Here is a 20,296-nt window from a genome sequence, read left to right on the forward strand (position 1 = left end):
AGAAGCAAATTTTTCTGAAATAGCAGCTGCAAGACTTTTCGGGTACAGTATGTCTTCCTAGAGTTCCAAATCTCTGCCTATTCTTCTTTGCCAAATAGCTCGAGGTCATCAGAAGCATATGTGGAGATTGATTTTCAAGACTTGCCATAGATTTAAAGTTGGATTTAATTATGTACCTTGACTGGGCCAGCTCTAGCTATGTTTGGGTTCATTGTCCTGTTGAAAGGTGAATCTATGCTCCAATCATTTGCAGTCTCTGACAGATTTTCTGTCAGAATTGGCCTGCAACAAGCTTCACTGGTCCAGCTGAAGAGAAAGATCCCCACAGCATGATGCTGCCACCATTATGCTTCACAGCATGGACTTGTGTTCTGGGGTGCAGTGTTACTTTCCTAACACAGAGTTTGGCATGTAGGCCGAAAATTTCAACTTTAATCTCATCTGAGCAGAGCACCTTCTTCCAGATGTTTGTTTTCTCTGACATGAGTTATGGTAATGTCTTTCTTCTAAAGTGCATTAATAATACCCAACATTCTTTCACCTGAGCAGTGGATCTCTGCAACTCCTCCGGAGCTATCATTGGACTCTCAAATGCATCTGTGCAAATGCAAACTAAAAATGTCAGATTTCAAAAATCCCCCAAAACACATGGAAGTTTGTGGTTGTAATGTGACAAAATGTGAAAAAGTTCAGTGCTTTTGCAAGGCAATGCAAAGGAGGGAAGGATGCTTGACTGCAGGGATTCAGTCACTGCAATCTGAGAGGAAACGGGTGATGGGCAAACCATGTACCTGCATCGTCCATCTCCGGGGACGAAAGACTGAACGAGCTAGCATAGGCACTGACTGGCCAATCGGAGGACGGAGGCAGAGCCTCGCTCTGAGATGAGGTGGGAGAGGAGCCTAAGGCGATACCAGCAACACAAACAGAAAAACAAACACAAACAAAGAAAAAGTAGCAAATAGAGAAAATGGTATAAAGAAAAACACACACACACACACTAAAGATGGTGATCACTGAGAAAAGCGTCAACTTGTAAGTGACAATGGCAGAAGTTAAAAGTAGGAAAATGAAGAACACACAAAGAAGCAGGATTTCTGATAGCAGCTGCTGTACGCAATGTTTGAGTTTTCTTTGAGTTTACAGGATCCTGCTTGACAGGTACGAATGCTCTTTTAAAACTAAGACAAAAATACACCCAAATAAGGTGCCCTCAGACTCTAGCTTTAGTGAAACTATTTGTTTTCCTTATTTCTAATTCCTACCTCCACTCCTGTCCCGCAGCAGGTAACGGTTCACATCTTGGATGTTGGTGTTGATCGTAGGTCCGCTGGGGACGCTTCCTGGAGTCACGTTGGGGTCGGTCTCAGGGTCAATATTCTGCAGACCTTTCCAGGGTACACCAGGACAAAATTCTGAAATAAAAGAAACAATTTCATGCAGATATAATAGAAATTAAGCACAAAAAACATTTACAATGAGCTGTCATGTTTAACAATGCAAAACGCTTCCAAACTGGCTTGGAATATTAAACAGCACCACTAACAACCAGTGTTACCAACCTGGAGGCCAGTTGATATTGGTCCCATTGGCCATCTTGTCGCTGCTGTTCTTGCCCTGACCCCAGCTCTCTGGAGGAACCAAGGGGCTGGTCGGAGACTCCGAACTTGATATCAGATTGTAGGGGTTGTAAGAGTCGTCTATCTGAGGGGGCTTTCCGGGTGGGCCGAGGTTGGCACCTGAGAAGCCAGAAGTCAGAGGTCAGAGACTCTAATATAAGAAAAACAGGAAGGTTTGTTTCTTCTTTAAAGGAACTATACCTAATTTATTTTTGTCCGGTTAAGAAAAATGATTTTTACACAATGTATTATGAATTAAAACATGTACTTTGGGTTCAGGCTGCACGGTGGCGCAGTTGGTAGCACTGTTGCCTTGCAGCAAGAAGGTCCTGGGTTCAATTCCCAACCGGGGGTCTTTCTGCATGGAGTTTGCATGTTCTCCCCGTGCATGTGTGGGTTCTCACCGGGTACTCCGGCTTCCTCCCACAGTCCAAAGACATGCCTGTTAGGTAAATTGGTCACTCTAAATTGCCCTTAGGTGTATGAATGAGTGTGTGCATGGTTGTTTGTGTGTTGCCCTGCGATGGACTGGCGACCTGTCCGGGGTGTACCCTGCCTCTCGCCCATAGACTGCTGGAGATAGGCACCAGCTCCCCCGTGACCCACTATGGAATAAGCGGTAGAAAATGACTGACTGACTTTGATAATAACAATTGACTAACTGATTGCGCCATCGAACAAGTCCAGGCATTTATTAGGAATAAGCAGTGAACTGGGGACAACGGCACAACGAGGGGCGGAGCCTTTGCTAAGCAGCAGCTCCTCTAGCCGTGCTCGACAGGGTATATAAACAGAACAGCATGGCTGCCGTAGCACGAGGGAATGTAGGGATACCTCCACTGCCTGAAATATAATTTACCCGAGATGTAACCATTTTTATGTCAAAGAAAACGAAGTCCCTCGATGAAGCCTCGTTTCCTCCGGAGAACCGTGCATGAGCTTGAGGCGTGTGTTTAGTCTCGTGCATGTCGACTGGGAGGAGACCAGGAAGGCGAGAAGGAGGGTTTTTGGTGGGAAAAAACAGTTGGGGGCGGGGCTTACACCTCAAACTAAACTGTTTTTACTCATGGTTCAAATCTGTGTAGGATTAGAGATTGTTCCTTTAATAATAAGGGATCATCTTTTTACCCATTTTGATGCAAATCACTAATAGACTAGGGTTGAACTATATTTGAACTATTAGCATAAAATACCAGAATTTTGAAGAATTTAGCTTTCTTCTCTGAAGACATTGCAGGGTTACAACTTTATTTATGCTACAGGATGGTAAAAGAAAAAAATCTACCGCCTCATTTCAGAGACGAGTAGGAGAGTGGCTATTTTTAAATAATTCATGTCATATTTTCTACTAACTTAAATTACTTGTTTTAATTACAGCTCAGATTTGAATTTGTAGTCTGTAAATCAGCTGAACTCCAAAAATATATAAATTAAAATGTTTATTGTTAGTTCAGAAGATTATTTTGTCTCTTGAAGCTGAACTTCTAACATTATTTTTCCTTTGTCCAAGTCATAGTGAGACATCCAGAAAAGTATAAATAAATAAATAAATGCCTATATATAAAGCTGAAATAATAAATTAGAAGATTCACATAAACTGTTTAATTACTCTATATTTAAATGTATTCAATAATTCTATCAAATTAAGGCCAGCAGATGTCACTGTTTGTATCTGATCTTGTCATCTTTATTAGAGCTCGCTGTTTTCCTCTCACCATGCTTTCCCAGGTTGGGCTCAAGAGGAGACGAGTTTCCAGAAAGGCTATCAATGGAGTTTGGGTGTGTCCACTGTGACAGCCGGGACTGCGGTAGGGGTGGGTCCTTCAACGGAAGACTTCCCACATCGATACAGTTTGGATTCATGTTTGGATTCAGTCCAGCTGATGGCACAAACAGATAATATGAAGGATGCAGTAAAACACCACCCCTCTCAAAGTCCCAGAACAAGGTTTCAAACACTCACAGAGAGCATAGGGGCTGTAGGTGTTGGGAGATGACTGCGGCTCTTTGGTCTGCAGGTCAGGGAGGACTGGAGCCTGGGGGTGACCTGGATATGAATCCAGAGAGGTTTTGGTCCCACCAGGATGCAGGCCAGAGTGGGAGGGCTGCTGCTGTTGCTGTTTCATAAGCAGAGCCTGGGCCAGCTGACGCTGGTGCTGTTGGATCTGCTGCTGCATGTTATTGATTGTACGTGCAACCTGGGATAGAAATACGATGGAAACATAGTTAGGATCTAAAAGTATAGTGGAACATATACGCTCACACTGGATTTTTCTGTGATTAGACAAAGTGATTAGAGAAAATAGTGGGACATTGAAGAAAATAAAGGTTTAGAGCAAATCTTACTTGCTGCTCTTGTTGTCGAATAGGGCCAGAAACATTGCGCTGTGCCTGCAACATTTGCTGTTGAATTTGTAAACGCTGGTATGCCTGTGAAGGAGGTACAAACATGAATAAAAAAGATTTAACTAATATCAGAATAGAGGAATGCTTTAAGAAACATGGGTTTAAACTTTGATTTATCCAATGAAAGTGAGGCAGATGAAGCTAAAAGACTCACCAGCTGCAGCTGGTAAAGTTGATTCAGAAGGGTCATATGTTGAGGGTTTATTGGTGAGGTTAAAAGTGCAGGATTCAGTCCAATGTTTTTTGCTGCAAACTGTAAGAGCTGTGCTTGAACCTGTCAGAACACATTAGACATACAAGACTTCAATGAAATGTTTCTTAGTTTTCGGCCGGTTTTCATTCATTTTTATCCATGACTGTCACAGCTGAACACATTCTTAATTTCTATTTGATAATGCTATGAAGGCACCAATCCCAACTTAAAACATTTTCTATGCAAACACTTGGACGCTCAGCCTACATATAAGCTCATGTAGTGACGTGTGAATAAAGCCACATATAGATGTAAGTGATTTTTCACAAGTATACCTGAGGGGAGAGAAACTGAGGCACTTGAGCACGTAGACTAGGCTGAGAGGAGCTGAGAGGCGGCACTGGTGGCTGAGGAGGCGGCTGCGGCTGCTGCATGACCCTGGCTTGTGCTGCTCCACCGCCACCAAACATTCCACTCTGCATCTGCTGGAAAAAATTCACACAGCCAGTCAGTCTGCTCCTTACTTTCTTTCTGCAATTCTCTCCACCTATGTGACCTTCAGATTTACACAAATAATAATGGCAATAGTTATCACCTTATCAATGAAGGGCAGGCGAGGATCTGTTGAGGGGTCTTTGGATAGAAGTGGAGGCCGAGGGCAACTCATGCGCTTGTTGATGAGCCCGTTGTTGTAGTCGTGGCCGCCAATCCCGATCCCACGCTTGTCAAGCTCGGTCTTCTTCTCTAGCAGGGCACTCATGGCCTGATCCAAGTTCATGTTGTTGCTCTTCAAAGCCTCCTCTGCTGGATCCCTCTGAAAATAAAAGCAAAGAAACACAAATCTTATATATGATTTTAATTTTATGTGACAGACCAACACAAAGCAGTGTATAATTATGTAGAGGAAGGACAATAATATGTAGAGATTATCTTCAGACAGCTATATCCAAGTCTTGCTACAGAATTTCAGCTAGATTTAGGCCACGTGAATATGCTTTGATCTGAACTAGTGGTGTTCAGAGTCAGTCAGTCATTTTCTCTACCGCTTTTTCCATAGTGGGTCGCCGGGAAGCTGGTGCCTGTCTCCACCAGGTATCAGAGTTTTTAAACTAAATACCAGCTTAGTAAGAATAAAGTTTTCCAAGTACAACCAAAGCGACATGTTTTTGAAAAATAGCCATGCATTTCAAACATAGTTCAGCTGCAGTGATACACAAAGGTTAATATGTTGAACAGATCATGTTTTTGGCTGTTTGGGCTTACTAGCGTTGCATCACAACTAAGCCTGCATTGGTTATATGATCTTCTGAGTACAAGAGAACCTTCTTTATGTTTACTGTCTCTTACACAGCTACATGAAAACTGCAAACAGGACTCTTTCTGCCTTTTTTTTCATCATTGGTTTTGTCTTCAGACAGAGTTTTTTTAAGGTCAGCTTTATGGGGTGCACTACTTATAGTTGCCCTCTCAATAGATTCTCCCATTCGAGTTATGGACCTCTTGTAGCTGAGATTAAATTACAGGTGTACTCCATTTATTGACTAGCTGACTACTATTTAGATGTATCAGAGGAAGTGGAGCTGAATAAAAAGCATGCCACACTTTTAAGATTCTTACTAAAAGACCATGCATCATTTCCCTTCAACTACAGAATTATGCACAACCTTCTAGTAGTCCATCATGTAAAATCATAATACAACACATTGATTTAACGGGTATAATGTGACAAAATGTTAAAAAGTTAAATGTTACCATTATTTAAGCCACTGTATTAAACTTTTACAGTTTGTTTTGTACAGTGGTGAATATATTTAAACCCCTAAATGAGTAAAATGATTCAACTCACAGGGAAGCCCATGTCTGTGAGCTGTTTGATGAGCTGTTTAATGATCCAGTCATCTTCCTGTTTCCCTGGTATCTTCACCTGAAGGAAAAGATCAACAGGAAATTCTTATTCTTAGCATATGAACACTATGTAATAGGAATATAATAAAAGAGCATAAAAAAAGATTTAGACTACATGTGTACTAGATGTAAATTTATTAGTCTGCATAAAACGCTATGCATAAATGTAAAAACATCTACATTGAGTTTGTAATTAAGAGTTTCATACTTTCTGTGGGCCTTTTTTGGATGCATTGCCCCAGGAGTTACAGGAAGAGTTGCTCTCCTGGGAGGCTGTGCTGTTCCACATGTCTCCCTCCTCAGAATCCCACTGACCCCCTGAAAGGCTGAGCTCTTCACCTCCTCCTCCCCATCCATCTTGCATAGGTTTGGAGGCTGGAAAGCACACAACAGCAAAAAATGTAGATTATAAAACACATTAATATAAAAGAAAATGTAATGAAAATGTGAAATCTCTTGTAAAAAAAAATAATGCATTTGTAGAATGTAAGTTATACGATCATTTGAAATATATCAGCCACAAGGGGTCAGTGCAACTCTATGGGTGGAATCCAAAGGCCCGCTCCTATATCATACTCATGTCCTTGACTCGTCGCAAGAAAAACAAGAGTTTTTCTTGCAACGAGTCAGCAGTGGAGCAGATTATTCTTCAGAAATATTAAACAGTATAATAAACAGCTTTTCTTTTTTTTTTTACCAGGTTTGCCAGGTACTGTAGTCATCGCTGGGTTGCCCCTGCCGTAGTTGCCTGGGTTGCCATCTCCCCAACTTCTGGCGCTCCCACTCGATTTGCCCCAAGCAGATGTGCCATTATCCACGCTGACTGGAGAGGGTGCTGCTTCTCTCCAAGAGCTCTCAGACTTTGTGTGGGAGCTGGGAAGCTCTCCCCAACCTGGAGGTCACACAAGGACAGGAGCTAGTCCATGTAAAAAACTTCACAAAAGACCATTCGGATCCAGGAAACATAATTTTTACCACAGATACGTTGGTACTTCCTTTTAGCACTTCTCATGACTCTGAAAGCGTAGGTGACAAAAAACTTAAGACTTTGTATCGTTTTATACCAAACTATTAAGTGTCAAAGTATTTGAGACCTTGCAATGAGCCATTTTGTTGCCACCCTGACAAATCACCCCCTCCAACTTGTTGGACCATTATCTAAAGGTTAAAAACACAATTATTAGCTTCAGAGTTTTTATTGCAAACAGTTTTATCAAATTATTGAAAGAACAATGTTTGATTCTTTTGTCTATGTGCAGAGTTTAATTGTTTTACTGTTTGATTTAGATTTTTTAAGGTTTTATTTTGCATTTTATGTAAAGCACTTTGTATAGTATGTTCTGAAAAGTGTATTATTCATTTTAAGAAAACAGGATTGTCTGATGACGAATATCAGACATTTATCATATGTTTCGGTAAGTAGTGCCAGCCAGGCATGCAGGGAGGAAGAACACGTCTTGGCTGAGCAGGACTGTGGATAGAAGTAAGCGGGGCCCGTTTAGGATCTGGCTCATACCAGTGAGTTTTGGCATGAGAAGCACGACGCTGCTGCTACGCCTGCAGCACTGCCAGGCCCAACTTAGCTCTCCCACCAGGAAAAGGTCAGGTCCTAAAAGCTGCTCCAAAATTATAGTTAACATTGAACCTTCTGGTACGACTTGCCAGAAACTACACAGATCTAAAGAAATACAAGTTCTTATTATATCCTGACACTTGTGATGAACAAAATAATTATTGTTTGTTGTTTATAACCCACTTGGTATAAGAAACAAATAAAAATGCCTGTTCTGAGGTTTATTTACCAGCAGTAACAGCAGGTAGGTTCTAATGGAGAACAGCAGGGGGAATCTGCCCTTACTTGCTGCCTGAGGGCTTGTGCCACCACCTTCAACCCAATTATTGACAGATGGTGGCTTCGATATAACCACTTCTGATCTACCTCAAACTGTGGCATATTGTAAACCCTTTTTCTGCACAGTCTGATTTCCAGGGCTACCGATAAAGTTATATTCTCTGTTTTGAGGAGCAGGTTGGATGGCCGGAGCTGCCAGTGGCTCACTGATTAGGAGTAAATCCAAACAGAGCAAACTGGGTCAAGATTTACCTTAAGTGGATTAACAGATTGGAGCTTAAGGGTGCACTGTGCTAACTGCCTAAATAGCTTTAATGTTTGGCACCTCGAATAGTGAAAAAAGTAAAGATATTAAATCTGAAATGTCAGAGCAAATGCGTCTACACGGTGAGCAAATGAACCTAGCCAAGTCTCACTGTAGCAAATTGTAAAATTTCAATCTTATGTTACCTTACCTTGAGCTATCAGAGGACCCCTGATGTGAGACGTCCCAGACTGGTGTTGCACTGAAGGATCCACTGCCCCACTGGCAGGGCCTGGGTTTTGAGTGTTTTGGCTATGGTTCTGTAAGGGTGCAGGTGGCCCATGATAGGAGTGATTGTGAACGTGGGGATGGTTGTTGCTAGAACCTGGAGGGTTACTGCCCCCAGTCGTAGCCTTAGTCTGGACCAGCCCTGGGTTGTTCCTATCCCACAGGTTAACTGCCTTATTGTAGGCACCGGGGTCGCCCCAGGCCGAGGTCCCATCATCTATCTCCATCTTGCGACGGATTGAAGGCGGAGAGGGCTCTTCCCAGCCCGTTGGCTCATTTGAAGGATCTTTCTTACCACCACTCCATCCTGGACCTGGCTTTACAGAGCCTGGACCACCCCAAGAGCCTATAGTCCCTCCTCTGCTGTTACTGTTGGGCCCATCTTGGGGCTTGCCCATCCAGCCTTGAGGGGGACCACATGGGCGCTGTGGTGCAGAGTCACCCCAGCCCCCGCTGCTTCCAGCTGCAGAACCTCCATGTCCTGAAGTAGACATTCCCCAGTCTCGTTTGTTTTCCTTCCAGCTTCCCGATTCTCCTTCCCAGTCAGGGCCAGAGGAACTCTTTTTACTCTCTTCTGGTTCTCCCCAGTCCCCAGTGTTATTGCTTCCTCCACTGCTGCCCCAGGAGTTTGATGTTTTGGGTTGCTCTCCCCAGCCCTGGGATGTTGACTTGCCTTGTGAATCATCCCACCCAGATGATATCTCTTCTCCCCAAGACTGAGCACCATTCTTGGGTATGCTGTTGGAAGGACCTCCATTTGGAGGGTTACCCCATCCACTTGGCCCAACAGGGTGCTTTACATTGGTGGGTGGGTCTCCCCAACCAGAACTGGGTGTATGTGAAGCAGCCATGCTTCCACCCCAACCAGAAGGTCCCTGTGAACCAGGCACATCAGTTTTGTTTCCAGGGTCAGACCTCTGAGTAGGGCCCGTGTTAGTGTTTGAGGGTCCCTGGACATCGCTTGGAGTGGCAGGGCCAGGGCCCCATGATTCAGTACCAGCTTCATTCTTGCGTTTAGAATCCTCCATGACCCAGGTTGTGTGCTGGCGTACAGGGGTCTGTCCCCAGCCGGTGTTGCACAGCACCCTGGGGTCCAGATCCTGGGCAGGCAGCAGAGGAACTGTTTTTTCTCTGGTTGGGTCATCTCTCCGTCGGGGATATCCTTCCATGCTATCACTACTCCCTTCACTGGCACCCGTTGTGCTCACAGCTCTGCTCCAAGTATTGGCTTGTGAATCCTGGGGAGGAGAGCTGGGGGCATCCCAGCCTCCCTGGACCTCTTCACTGTGCTGTTTCCCCCTGTCTCCACTCGACGGTTTACCCCATCCTCCGGAGTTTCCAGCTCCACCCCCCACATGGCCCCAAGCAGAATCCCAGCCAGGTCCTTCCTTTGATGACGTTGGCTTTGAATTGCCACTGTTGCCCCACAAAGAGTTATCATCTTCTCCGTTGACCTGTAAACCCCCTGGTTGAGGCTGCCCCATAGGACTCAAGCCTACAGATGAGCTGCCCCAACCAGACAAGTTTTGGATCGGGCTAGGAGGTTCTTGTTTTTTAGTCTGATTTGGTCCATCAGTTTTAAGGTTTTGAGGTTCAGAACTGAAAGACACATTTGTGGATGGAGTGAGGTGTGACTCATCAGAAGTCATTATGGTACCCCATGCGCTGCCAATCCCAGAAGACTTGCTGTTATTGTTGGCTCCAGAACAGGCACTGGTTTGGGCTGGTGGGGGGCCAGGAGGGTTACAGAGATTAGGTGTAGGTTGAGGAGATGAAATGGTGTTGGCTCCACCTGAGCTGCCTCCCCCTGTGCCTCCTCCATCATGCCCCAACATGGGCCATGCAGATGGGTTGGCATTAGGGTTTAGGTTCAAGTTAAAGTTGGTGGTGGAGGACGACGAAGAGGAACCCCAGCCCCTGCTGCCTCCTCCTCCCACTGGGCTGTCACACTTCCCTTCATTACCCACTGAGGACTGAGCAGGGCAATGAGAAGATCCTGGCCCAGATCCCCAACTGCGATTGGTTGCAACCTGGCTAGAGAGCATGCTGGTTCCAGTATGATTGACAGGGCTAGGCCCACTGTTGGATTTGCTGTTAAGGTGGTTGGCAGGGAAGTGGCCTGTCTGACTATTGGCTCCCGTGGCCATACTCACTGCACTACAACTACTGCTTGAACTACTGCTGCTGGTGGTCAGGTGACCAGGGTCAGTGTCCAAAGGGCATCCTACTGGAGAAGCCTGGCTCTGACTGAGGGTAATAGAAGGCCAAGCCACTGAATCCTTCTGGTCAATTATCAGTTGATCCCAGCCACTGGGACTGGTGGAAGATGCAGCACTTGTGGCACTTCTGTTAGCTGGCAGGTGTCCCCAGGGGGGGTTATCATACTGGGTTCCTTGGCCACTATGCGGGGGCAGTACTGTAATTGGAGAAAAAAAAAAAAAATCACTAAGAAACAAGAACAGCAAGACATGATTTCATTACTTCAAATCACACTCAAAAGTCAAACTAATAGGCCATGTAGGCATCTAAGGTGCCTACTTACAAATGCAGGCATATTTGCTGGTTATCCTTGGTAAAGATGTGTAAAAAACGTATTAACTTAAAAATTAATTTTTCAATGCATTAGCATAATCTCAAACTGAAAAAGAAAAAAAGCTAACTTTTATTTTTTATTCAGTGTGTAACAAAATTCTGTGTTGAACAATTGATTTAAAAAAAAATCCAACTGCGGCACAATTATTGGTATCCCTTAGCAATCCTGAAGCATCTTTATTAATTCCTGGTTTGCATGGGAAGGAAGGTAAACATTTTATTCCAGAAGCTCATAGTTGGATATATATATATCCATACCATCCATTAGACACAATTTTCATGCCTGATTGTTAGGGAGGGATTCCAGGAAAAGTCTTTTCTGCTCTACCTTGACAAACGTAAAGAAAACATGCAGCGCTCTCTAAATTCTACTCTAAATATAACTAGAAGAGTGTGATATGGTCAGATGAATCCGACAGACGTTTTCGGCAACCATCTTTCCAGGTGGTTCTGGTGTGATGCAATAGGAGAAATAGAGAAAGCACTGTCAAGTATGTGGGCAGATCTGTCAGGCTGAAGGCCAGTTTATCTTCCAAAGATCCTGTAACCCTTGATACACTGCATGGTATCATGAACAACAAACTGAAAATAGATTGTCGTTGAGTTCTTAAGCAGGTAATTGATTAAAGGCATATGCCCAAATCAATACATAAATTCATCACTAGAACTAAAATCAACCTCCTTTCAGGGTAATTGCAATCCCCAAACCTAAATCTTGTAGAAAACCAGTGTGAAAAGATGAAAAGAGCTTAAGCGAGAATCAAGGACTCTGTATCTGAACTCTAGAAGCGAGATTGTGACCATTTCTTTTTGCACTGATTTCTTTTTATGTATTCAACTTTGTGAAATCTAGTAGGACAAGACTAAGAACTATCCTATAAACAAAAAAGGGGCCGTTCTAAGTATTGACAAGTACTGTGCCATCAGTGTTTTGTTAAAAAATAATTATTTCTTTACAGGATGTTTTCCCCACTGAATAAATATGCCCATATTAAAAGGCTGATTTGTTTAATGGTTATATTTTCCATAATTGAAAAGTTTTACAAATCATTAGTGAGCGTGCCAACAAATTTGTTCGTGCCTGTAGGTCTACAAAAACTGCAGAGAACTATTGGTTAAAATAAAAAAATCACATACATTGAAAATTCTCTCATTAAGATTGGCTGTCACAATGTTAAATACTGAGCAATTCCAGAAAATTGTTTTCAAATATGATACTTTATACTTCAAATTACAGTACATCAATTATTTTAAAGTCAGTTTTGCACATTATTACAAAGCAAAATAGGGTTGTATTTTAAATAACATAATGAACGTTTCAAACTGACCACACTGCAATTCTAGCATGATCAGATTTAATAAACATATATTATTTAGAAGCTTGAAATCAAATTTTTTAAACTATTTAAATCTTATGAGGTTAAAAAGGCAGTTTTTAAGCGTTGCACACAATCAACAGCTCTGGCATTCAAAAACCAGATTGGATTTATTCAAAGACAAGTTCTTACACCATGGTCATTTTTAGCTTATTAACTCAACAGCCATGACCTTTACTTAACCTGAAGCACAACTACTTTACTCCATCGCATCGACATCTGTGGAAACCCTGTTTTTTTTTAATCAGCCGCTAACCCTCAGTAAAACTGCTCCGACAAAGTCATGCTTATACTGTTTATTACAGAACATCAGAGACTATGATTATGAAGCTAATGCAGCCTTATTGCGTTATTACAGCTATCCCTCATGCTGCATTGCTTCTTGTTTACATACCCACTCACATGCTCACATAGTTTGCATGGAAATATGCTAATTATGTCACAAGTACATGAGGGAAGTGACAATATTTGTGTGGCACCTCCTGTTTTCAAGCTTACCACAATGCTCGCCACTACATAGGAGGGAGAGAAGATTTAGTGAGAGAGCAGAGAGGGGGGTAAGAGGGCAGTGTGTTTCTGACACACAACGCTGTCGTTCTGTGGTGTCTCTCTGCTGTAAAGTGCAGGGCCGCCATTTTCTCAGTGCTGAATGAGAGCCAAAAATCTCTGATCTACTGTCTGCAGCTCCGCTATTGCTTTGAAGGCACACATCTCGCTCGCAATGATAAACGTAGTATGCAGGAACTCAACACTGCACACACTCCAAATGCACTGTCGCTGCAGCTGAAATGGTGAACAGTACTCATCCAGACTGTATGTAGATACAAGCTGCCAAAACAATGCAGAGGAGACGGGCAGAAGCGAAATACACAGACAGGAAAGAAAAAAAGAGAGGAAAGAGAGAGCAATAAAATACCTGTGGAGAGGTGCCTCCCAACCATCCTGCACAGAGCTAGGTTTTGTGCAACGCAGTGACCATCCTTGCCTCAATATGTCTGCTCGGCTCACCAATCTTCTGAGGCTCATTTCTGAAATGCTGCCAAGAAGTTGCACAGCTCTTGCGCGGCATGAAACAACCCCCATCCCACCTCCTCCACACCTTCCTTCCTCCCTCACCTGTCTTGCTCCGTCCCTCCCACCAACACTGCTTTGGCTGGGTCTGTCCTCTTCTATCTATTGACTCCCTCTGGCTTTATTTATATTATGTTCTATTCCTGTCCTGACAGAGGATATTCTCCCTTTCTGGAAAAGCAATGAAACATGACTGGTTGGGGGAGGGAACAGGACCGTTAGAGAGAAATGGGTTAGACTGTAGACTTTCATTGAGCACTCTCAATCAAGTAAAACTAAACATAGGAGAGGACAATGCTACCACTCCAGGATTAACCTCATATCTTTCATCCATTCAAAACTGTCACTAAATACTTGGCTCTGTCTGCAATTAGCACCGCCGCCCACAATGGAGAGCCTCTTGTACAGCAGCGGCAGGCAAATGAGAGTAAGAGAAACTCCTAAAAAGCCCACTCCAGATTCGAGAAAGTAGTTTTCTTGCACAAGCTTACTTATGAAGAACATATGACCGGACTGTAAAATAGAAACAAAGTAATCCTATATTTATAAAGAAAAAATATGCTTTATTATGATTTAATCTGGAGATAGCTCACATTTAATTGCTAGATATATGTGATCTGATTACAAATAAGGCAATAGAGCTGCAATGAAGTAGACAACAGCGAGGGGTGCTAAAAAGATGGACAGTGTGGACAGACGTGGACATGGTAGTCATGTAGGCTGGAAAAAAAAAAGAGAGCAGGGACCCTTTGGATTAATGCCACAATTGTTTACAAATTATCCCGGCGTACTCACATCACAACAATAAGTCAATGTTAGATGGAAAACAGGGTCCTATTATGGCTGTGGTTCCATCCCTTCTCCCATCAACTGTGAAGACCAAAGGCAAAACTGGGTTAAGGCTAACCGGGCTTCCTGTCAATTCTAAACCCCATGGCCAGTCATTTCTGTGTGTTTCAGATCATTATAAGACTAAAAGAAACATCAATGCCTCATTTTCATGTTTTTCATAGAGTCCATAAGATTTTCATATCAAATGTCCTGGTATTTCAAAGAGATCACGATGCAATTTGCTCTAACAAGGATCCCAGGGCCTTTAGGAGAGAATCAGGCCTACAGCATCACAAATCCTCCACCATACTTAAGAGTAAGTATTAGAGGTTTTTCCACATAATTAATTTTTTCAAACCCACCTGGATTGCTTATTGCCAAAATGCTCGTTCTTATTTTTAACTCCAAACATTGACAAAAGTGATGGTGGGGCAGAAAAGAGCTTTTTCATAGCAACAACCAGTAGGTGTATGTAGATAGTATCTAATGGTTATTATGGAGACTTGGTGAACCCAAAGTGCCAGTGATTGCTGTAGTTCTTTAACAGTGATTTTTTTTTATTTCTTTGTACCTCCTTCGATTTCATCCTCAATGTTGATGACTTTAAGATAAACAGAAGTCCTTCTACAGCCTTATTAGTCACAGTTTGAGTCGTTTAAATTATTGTTGTAATTATTACTATATATAGTTTAGTTGAGAAGCTTTTTTATTGCAGAGGTTTCCTGATTTATGAAGATAAATACACATCTGGTTTACATGAAAGGAATATTCTCTTGTCTTTCCCATTTTAGGCAGTGGCTAAAAGATATAGGCCTTTTTGTCATGTTATATTTACAAGCCAGGGGAACAGGAAGTTGGTAACAACTAAAAGTAAAGTACAAACTACTAAAGAAGCTTCAGTTACATTTATTTTATAGGAATTTATAGTTGGCAATTGTAAAAGGTTCATGATAGATTTAAGTTTATTAGACTGATCTTGTGTTGGACTCTTCTGCACTGATTTATGCTTTCTTGTATAATTTAAAAACAAATTACTTTCCGGGAATGTTCTGGCTGAAATGATCAAATTTGTTTTGCAACAAGAGCTACATATAGTGCTAAGGGTAAATGGTGGTTAAGCATGGTAGAACGATGTGGAAGAAAGGAAATAAAAGAGAGATGGATGTCGGGAAACAGAAGTAGGAAGTGGTCTAGAGGGACAGTGTGGGCCTCAGCTGTACAGTTCCTGGCTTAATGAAGTCCCCAAGGGGCAGAGAGACTAGATGGTACAGAGCTGACAATGCATGCCGCCAGCCAGATGAACATCATCTTGGATGGGAACGTGCAAACCTCCCAAAAATGTATTACCTCTTTGATGATTAGAAAATTCACATTCTGTTGATGCATCATAAAAATCACCAACGAACCACAGTCAGTGCAAAAGAACAATGAAAATATGACTTTTCAGAATGACTTGATTGATTATTAAGTAACATCACAACACACAGCCCGCTTACTGAAATATTAAGTATAACAGCCTACATGCATGAATGGATTCAAATTACCATTGCTATTGAGTTTGGGAGCCCCAAAATGAATCCCATATATAATATAGAATTGCTGTTGTAGTTCTTTGAAACTGGCACATATCACATACAGGCTGGACACAAAATTTTGCATATCAGCAGATCCATTAGCTGCTCTGTGTGCAAGCACTTAGCATAATACTACAACATTTTTGCTTAACTGAAATAAAGAGGAGTGAGTGATGCAGGAAACATCCTGATTTCCAGACAATGTAGAGCTGTGCACATATAGCAAGCCATTGCTAATTAATAATGCTTTGGGAATGCATCCAAGTAGCAAAGATAGCATGTTTCTTTGGTAAACCCAGGGAAACTAAAAGAAGTAGAACATAGATTTTATAAAGATACAGTGCCTTCAATAAATATTTATACAAAACCAATTTGCTCAAACCAAGGTAGTGTATAGTTGGGAAGTTGAAGGAAAATGAATAAGAGTTTTCAAAATTTTTCATACTTACAAATCTGAAAGTAGTTATATTCATTAATACTTTTTTTTGGATAAATTGCACCTTTTGCTACAATTGCAACTGCAAGCCTATGGGGGTATGCCTTTACCAGCTTTGCGCATGCAGTGATTAAATTTTCTGCCCATTCCTCTTTGCAAAATTGGATTAAAAAAGCTTGTGAATGGCAATTTTCAAGGGTTACCACAGATTCTTAATTTGATTTATGTCTGGACTTAGACTGGACCAAATATTGTTTAAAAAAAAAAAAACGTTATCTATTTCCTTTCATCTAATATTTCTTTCTACTTTAAAAAAAAAAATTTTTTAATGTGACAAAACATAAAAAAAGTTCAAAACCGTATGAAGATTTTTACAATACATTCTATATAGTATAAACTGTTCCATAAGTTCAGTTTCTTTTGGTTTGGGCTAGGAGTGTCATCTACATATTATTACAAACGCCCGAGTAGGACAAACTGTCTTACAGAAGCTACACGACTAAGGAATTTCGACTTCATGTTTTCCCTCGCTGTCTCCCCTCTCTCCTCTTCCTCTGAAGGATAAACCAGGTCAAGGCAAGTCTTCAGCAAGCCAGACTAAAAAAAACTTCTTACATACCTTCATAACATAAAAGTGCCCTGGAATATGCATTGTTATCTTGCAAAAAAGGCAACATTAGAAAAGGTCTATAATCACAGGAAGATTGGCATAAATATAGAATGTGCAGTCTGACTAATGCCGCCCACCCTAAGGCTAGGTAGAAGGTGTGGAAGTTGGGTTTTTGATATATTGGAGATAGAGGAGGAGAACGCGTGCGTCACAGAAGACCGGGGTCTGCAGACCGAGTCAGAGGAGAAAAAGCAGAGAGAACATCAGCCAACATAGAAAAACAGAGCGGGCGAGTGTCGAACATTTGTGGTTAACACAGAGCTGATGCTTAATCACATCACAAGACATCCCAGCCCTCTTTCAGGGGATTCCCAGGGCTCTTTTACAGCATCATCAGCAGATTTAAAGAGCATATCAAGTCTATCGTGCATGTTCTCTCTCCTCCAGCAGACGAGCTATTAGCACATTAGCTGCACAGCTCCTACACACAACGAGACCTGTTTGCACTGAGAAGTCTTTTTGTTGTTCTGTTGTAGCGGGGGCTCCCTGCTGGTGTAGAAAACTCGTTAATTATTTTACAAGCTATAAACAAAAGCGTTTCACGCATGCAACAGGGGTTAGCTGTAAATATTTTTAGCAACCCCACAAACAGATTACGACAAGAATGTCAAAGTGAATGAGTCAAAGTGAAGCCAAGAAAGATGAATGCTTCTAAAAAATAGATGATTTGAGGAACAAAATTTTCTTATGTCACATTTTGGAAAAAAAAACAAATCTAAGTTTATTTATACCAGGAGAGACTGTGCATCATGTACAATAGGTTATCTGGAGCTTGAGGCTTTGGCCACCGGCTGCAAGGTGATCCAGAAGCCTCGAGTCTCGAGTCATTTGCAGCCTTATACAGCTTTTCTTTCCACCATACCCTGAATTTAGCTCCATTCATTGTCCCATCAAGTCTGATCAGCTTCCCTGTCCCTGCTGAAGAAAAGTATCCCCTCAGCATGATGCTGCCACTATCGTGTTCGTGCTCAGTGTGATGTGCAATGCAAGTATATTGCCACACAAAGTATTTTAAATGGAGGCCAAGTACCATAAATCATCCCAAACACATTTAAGACAAGAATTGAGAGCTCAACTAACCCATGAAAGGAGAATGCTTCATTGCAAAACACAGAGATGAGGCAAGAAACAAAATTATTTTGAATCTTAAAATTAAATCGAGTTAATAGGGCATATTTGAGCAAATTTAACATCTGAAACCTTAGCATAAACTTTCATTAAACAAACAAAAAAAAAAAACCCCACAAAGATTCTGCTGTTTTACAAGCCTTAATGACAGATTATTACTTTATGACACACAAATCACACTCATCTAGGGATCAGGATGGCTTTTCAAGAAAATCCCATGTAACCGGGTAATGAAATACCGAGCCAGGCAGATGGAGAGAAGAGCGGAAAGGAGGGCAATGAATGCAGCCAGTGTGTTAAATATCACCATTGGGTCAAGCAGAAGAGGGGACAATCATTCTTGTTGCTGTGTGGTTAGGATGTGAGTGAGGTGGGATTTACCTATAGGGCTAACGCTGCTTATTTTAAAAGACTGGTAACGAGCTTAAAAGGTTGTATTAGGAGAAGCAATGGGAGACACAGAATCAGGCTGATAGGTATTACTGGGGGGAAGCTGCCCACCGTCTGTCTTTAGTCAGGAAAGTAGACTTGTCTCTATCTTAATGCAACACATCGCTTCAAAGGCGCACAGAGAGCAAAAGCAGAGCCGAGCTGGGCTGCCAGAGAGGGGCGGAGAGAAGCAGCAGCTTTTACCGTAAGCCATGAGTCACTTCAGCCCACAGACCTGGACCTCTGCCACTTTTGCTCTCGACTTCTTTCTCTGCCTCTCTTGGTCTTAACAAGGCAGCGGGCCAACTAGCTCGTTCTGTATCGCTCCTCCTCCCAAACAGGAAACGCTGAAGCTCAGAGCACAGTACGAGAGTGTTAATCAGAGGAAGGAGGAGGAGGGGAAAGAGTCGACGACAGGGTAAACATCTCATCACCATGTAAATAAATGTACATTCACGCAGAAACAGAGGAGTGGAGTGATGCTCTGAGACACTGTTATGGTGAATCAAGTTTCACTACTCACATGATGCAAAATGCCCTGAAGAATCTTTATCAAGATCAGATAATTAATTATCTGTACATAATTGATCATTACCACTTGGAAACGCATAAAAGCAACACGAAGGAAAAATACACAGAGAAAAGATAGCCAGCTGTGTTTACTCTTCATCTACCTCAATCCCTGTTTCTAAATCCCAATCTGGCAAAGTGAAGAATAAACAGTAGCCAGCAGCACCTGTGATGCAAATGCTTCTGCAGAGCTTAACAAGAACAAAACCCAAGCATAAGACATACCATGGCAGATGTATTCCAAGAAAAAACAGCAAAGTTAAAAAAATAGACTACATATGGGTAGAGTTTCAATGTCAAAATGTTGAGTGTTTCATCTAAGGCACCATCAGGGGTGCAAAATTACCACCCAGCACTGCCCAAATGCAGGTAAATCTATGAAGTGGTGAGTAAAAGCTGATAAACCCCCAAGCCACAGTGTCTGCAGTACTGGGTCCAGCAATACGTCTGAGCAACGACTTTACTGCTCTAAATGCCATTATAAGCAGAAGAAAAACTAACTCATAAAGTGGCAATTAATATGATCAGCTAATATAAGGCTCCGCTCCGCTACAGACCAGCAGCCATGTGGGAGACACCTGTGTGCAGCGCAGCACCGTGCTATGATGCTACATATTGATCATGACGTTCAAAGCAAAGCGCTTGGTTTACACAGGAGTGGAACAACCCTCACTCTGACTTTTATTAACACGACAGAAACAAGCCACAAAGAAAACATGTTATGATGCCAAATGATCAAAACAGAGAGGAGGGGAGCTAGCATTAGCCTGCTGTGTGAATTTTGACTTCGAATTCATGTACTGGACAATCTTATGCTGTTGCTTTTGTTTCATAATAAATATGTGCTACTTTTAAAAAAATAAATATACTAACAGAATGGCAGATTTAAAAAACCTTCAAAAGAACATTTAATTATTAGATTATTTCCCTTGAAGTTGGGTTTTCTAACAAAATTAAGAACAGATGACCATGAGATTTTTAAAATACATTTTGAGTTCATTTGTTTTGTATTAAGGAAATATATTACGCATAAATGTGTTTTACAATCAATTATTTGTTTCAAAGTTTTAAGTACCTGGTATGTTTTTATTTTAAAGTTCATTAAAATTAAT

At 41.8% G+C, this 20,296-nt stretch overlaps 1 protein-coding gene across 1 annotated transcript in view; it reads right to left on the reverse strand.

Moving 5' to 3' along the window:
* The window catches only part of LOC124864405 (trinucleotide repeat-containing gene 6C protein-like), a 50,092-nt gene that overhangs the window by 11,136 nt on the left and 18,660 nt on the right, over positions 1-20,296 (reverse strand). The window contains exons 4-16 of the mRNA XM_047359181.1: positions 8,431-10,923; positions 6,821-7,015; positions 6,332-6,498; positions 6,065-6,142; positions 4,814-5,032; positions 4,554-4,703; positions 4,180-4,299; positions 3,966-4,049; positions 3,583-3,817; positions 3,335-3,499; positions 1,563-1,739; positions 1,266-1,415; positions 792-902 (exon numbers count right to left, since the gene is read on the reverse strand). Coding sequence (XP_047215137.1) covers positions 792-902; positions 1,266-1,415; positions 1,563-1,739; positions 3,335-3,499; positions 3,583-3,817; positions 3,966-4,049; positions 4,180-4,299; positions 4,554-4,703; positions 4,814-5,032; positions 6,065-6,142; positions 6,332-6,498; positions 6,821-7,015; positions 8,431-10,923 — 4,344 coding nt within the window. The remainder of the gene's footprint in view (positions 1-791; positions 903-1,265; positions 1,416-1,562; positions 1,740-3,334; positions 3,500-3,582; positions 3,818-3,965; positions 4,050-4,179; positions 4,300-4,553; positions 4,704-4,813; positions 5,033-6,064; positions 6,143-6,331; positions 6,499-6,820; positions 7,016-8,430; positions 10,924-20,296) is intronic.

This window comes from Girardinichthys multiradiatus, chromosome Y, assembly GCF_021462225.1.
Source record: "Girardinichthys multiradiatus isolate DD_20200921_A chromosome Y, DD_fGirMul_XY1, whole genome shotgun sequence".
In the NCBI taxonomy this organism is placed as follows: Eukaryota; Metazoa; Chordata; class Actinopteri; order Cyprinodontiformes; family Goodeidae; genus Girardinichthys; species Girardinichthys multiradiatus.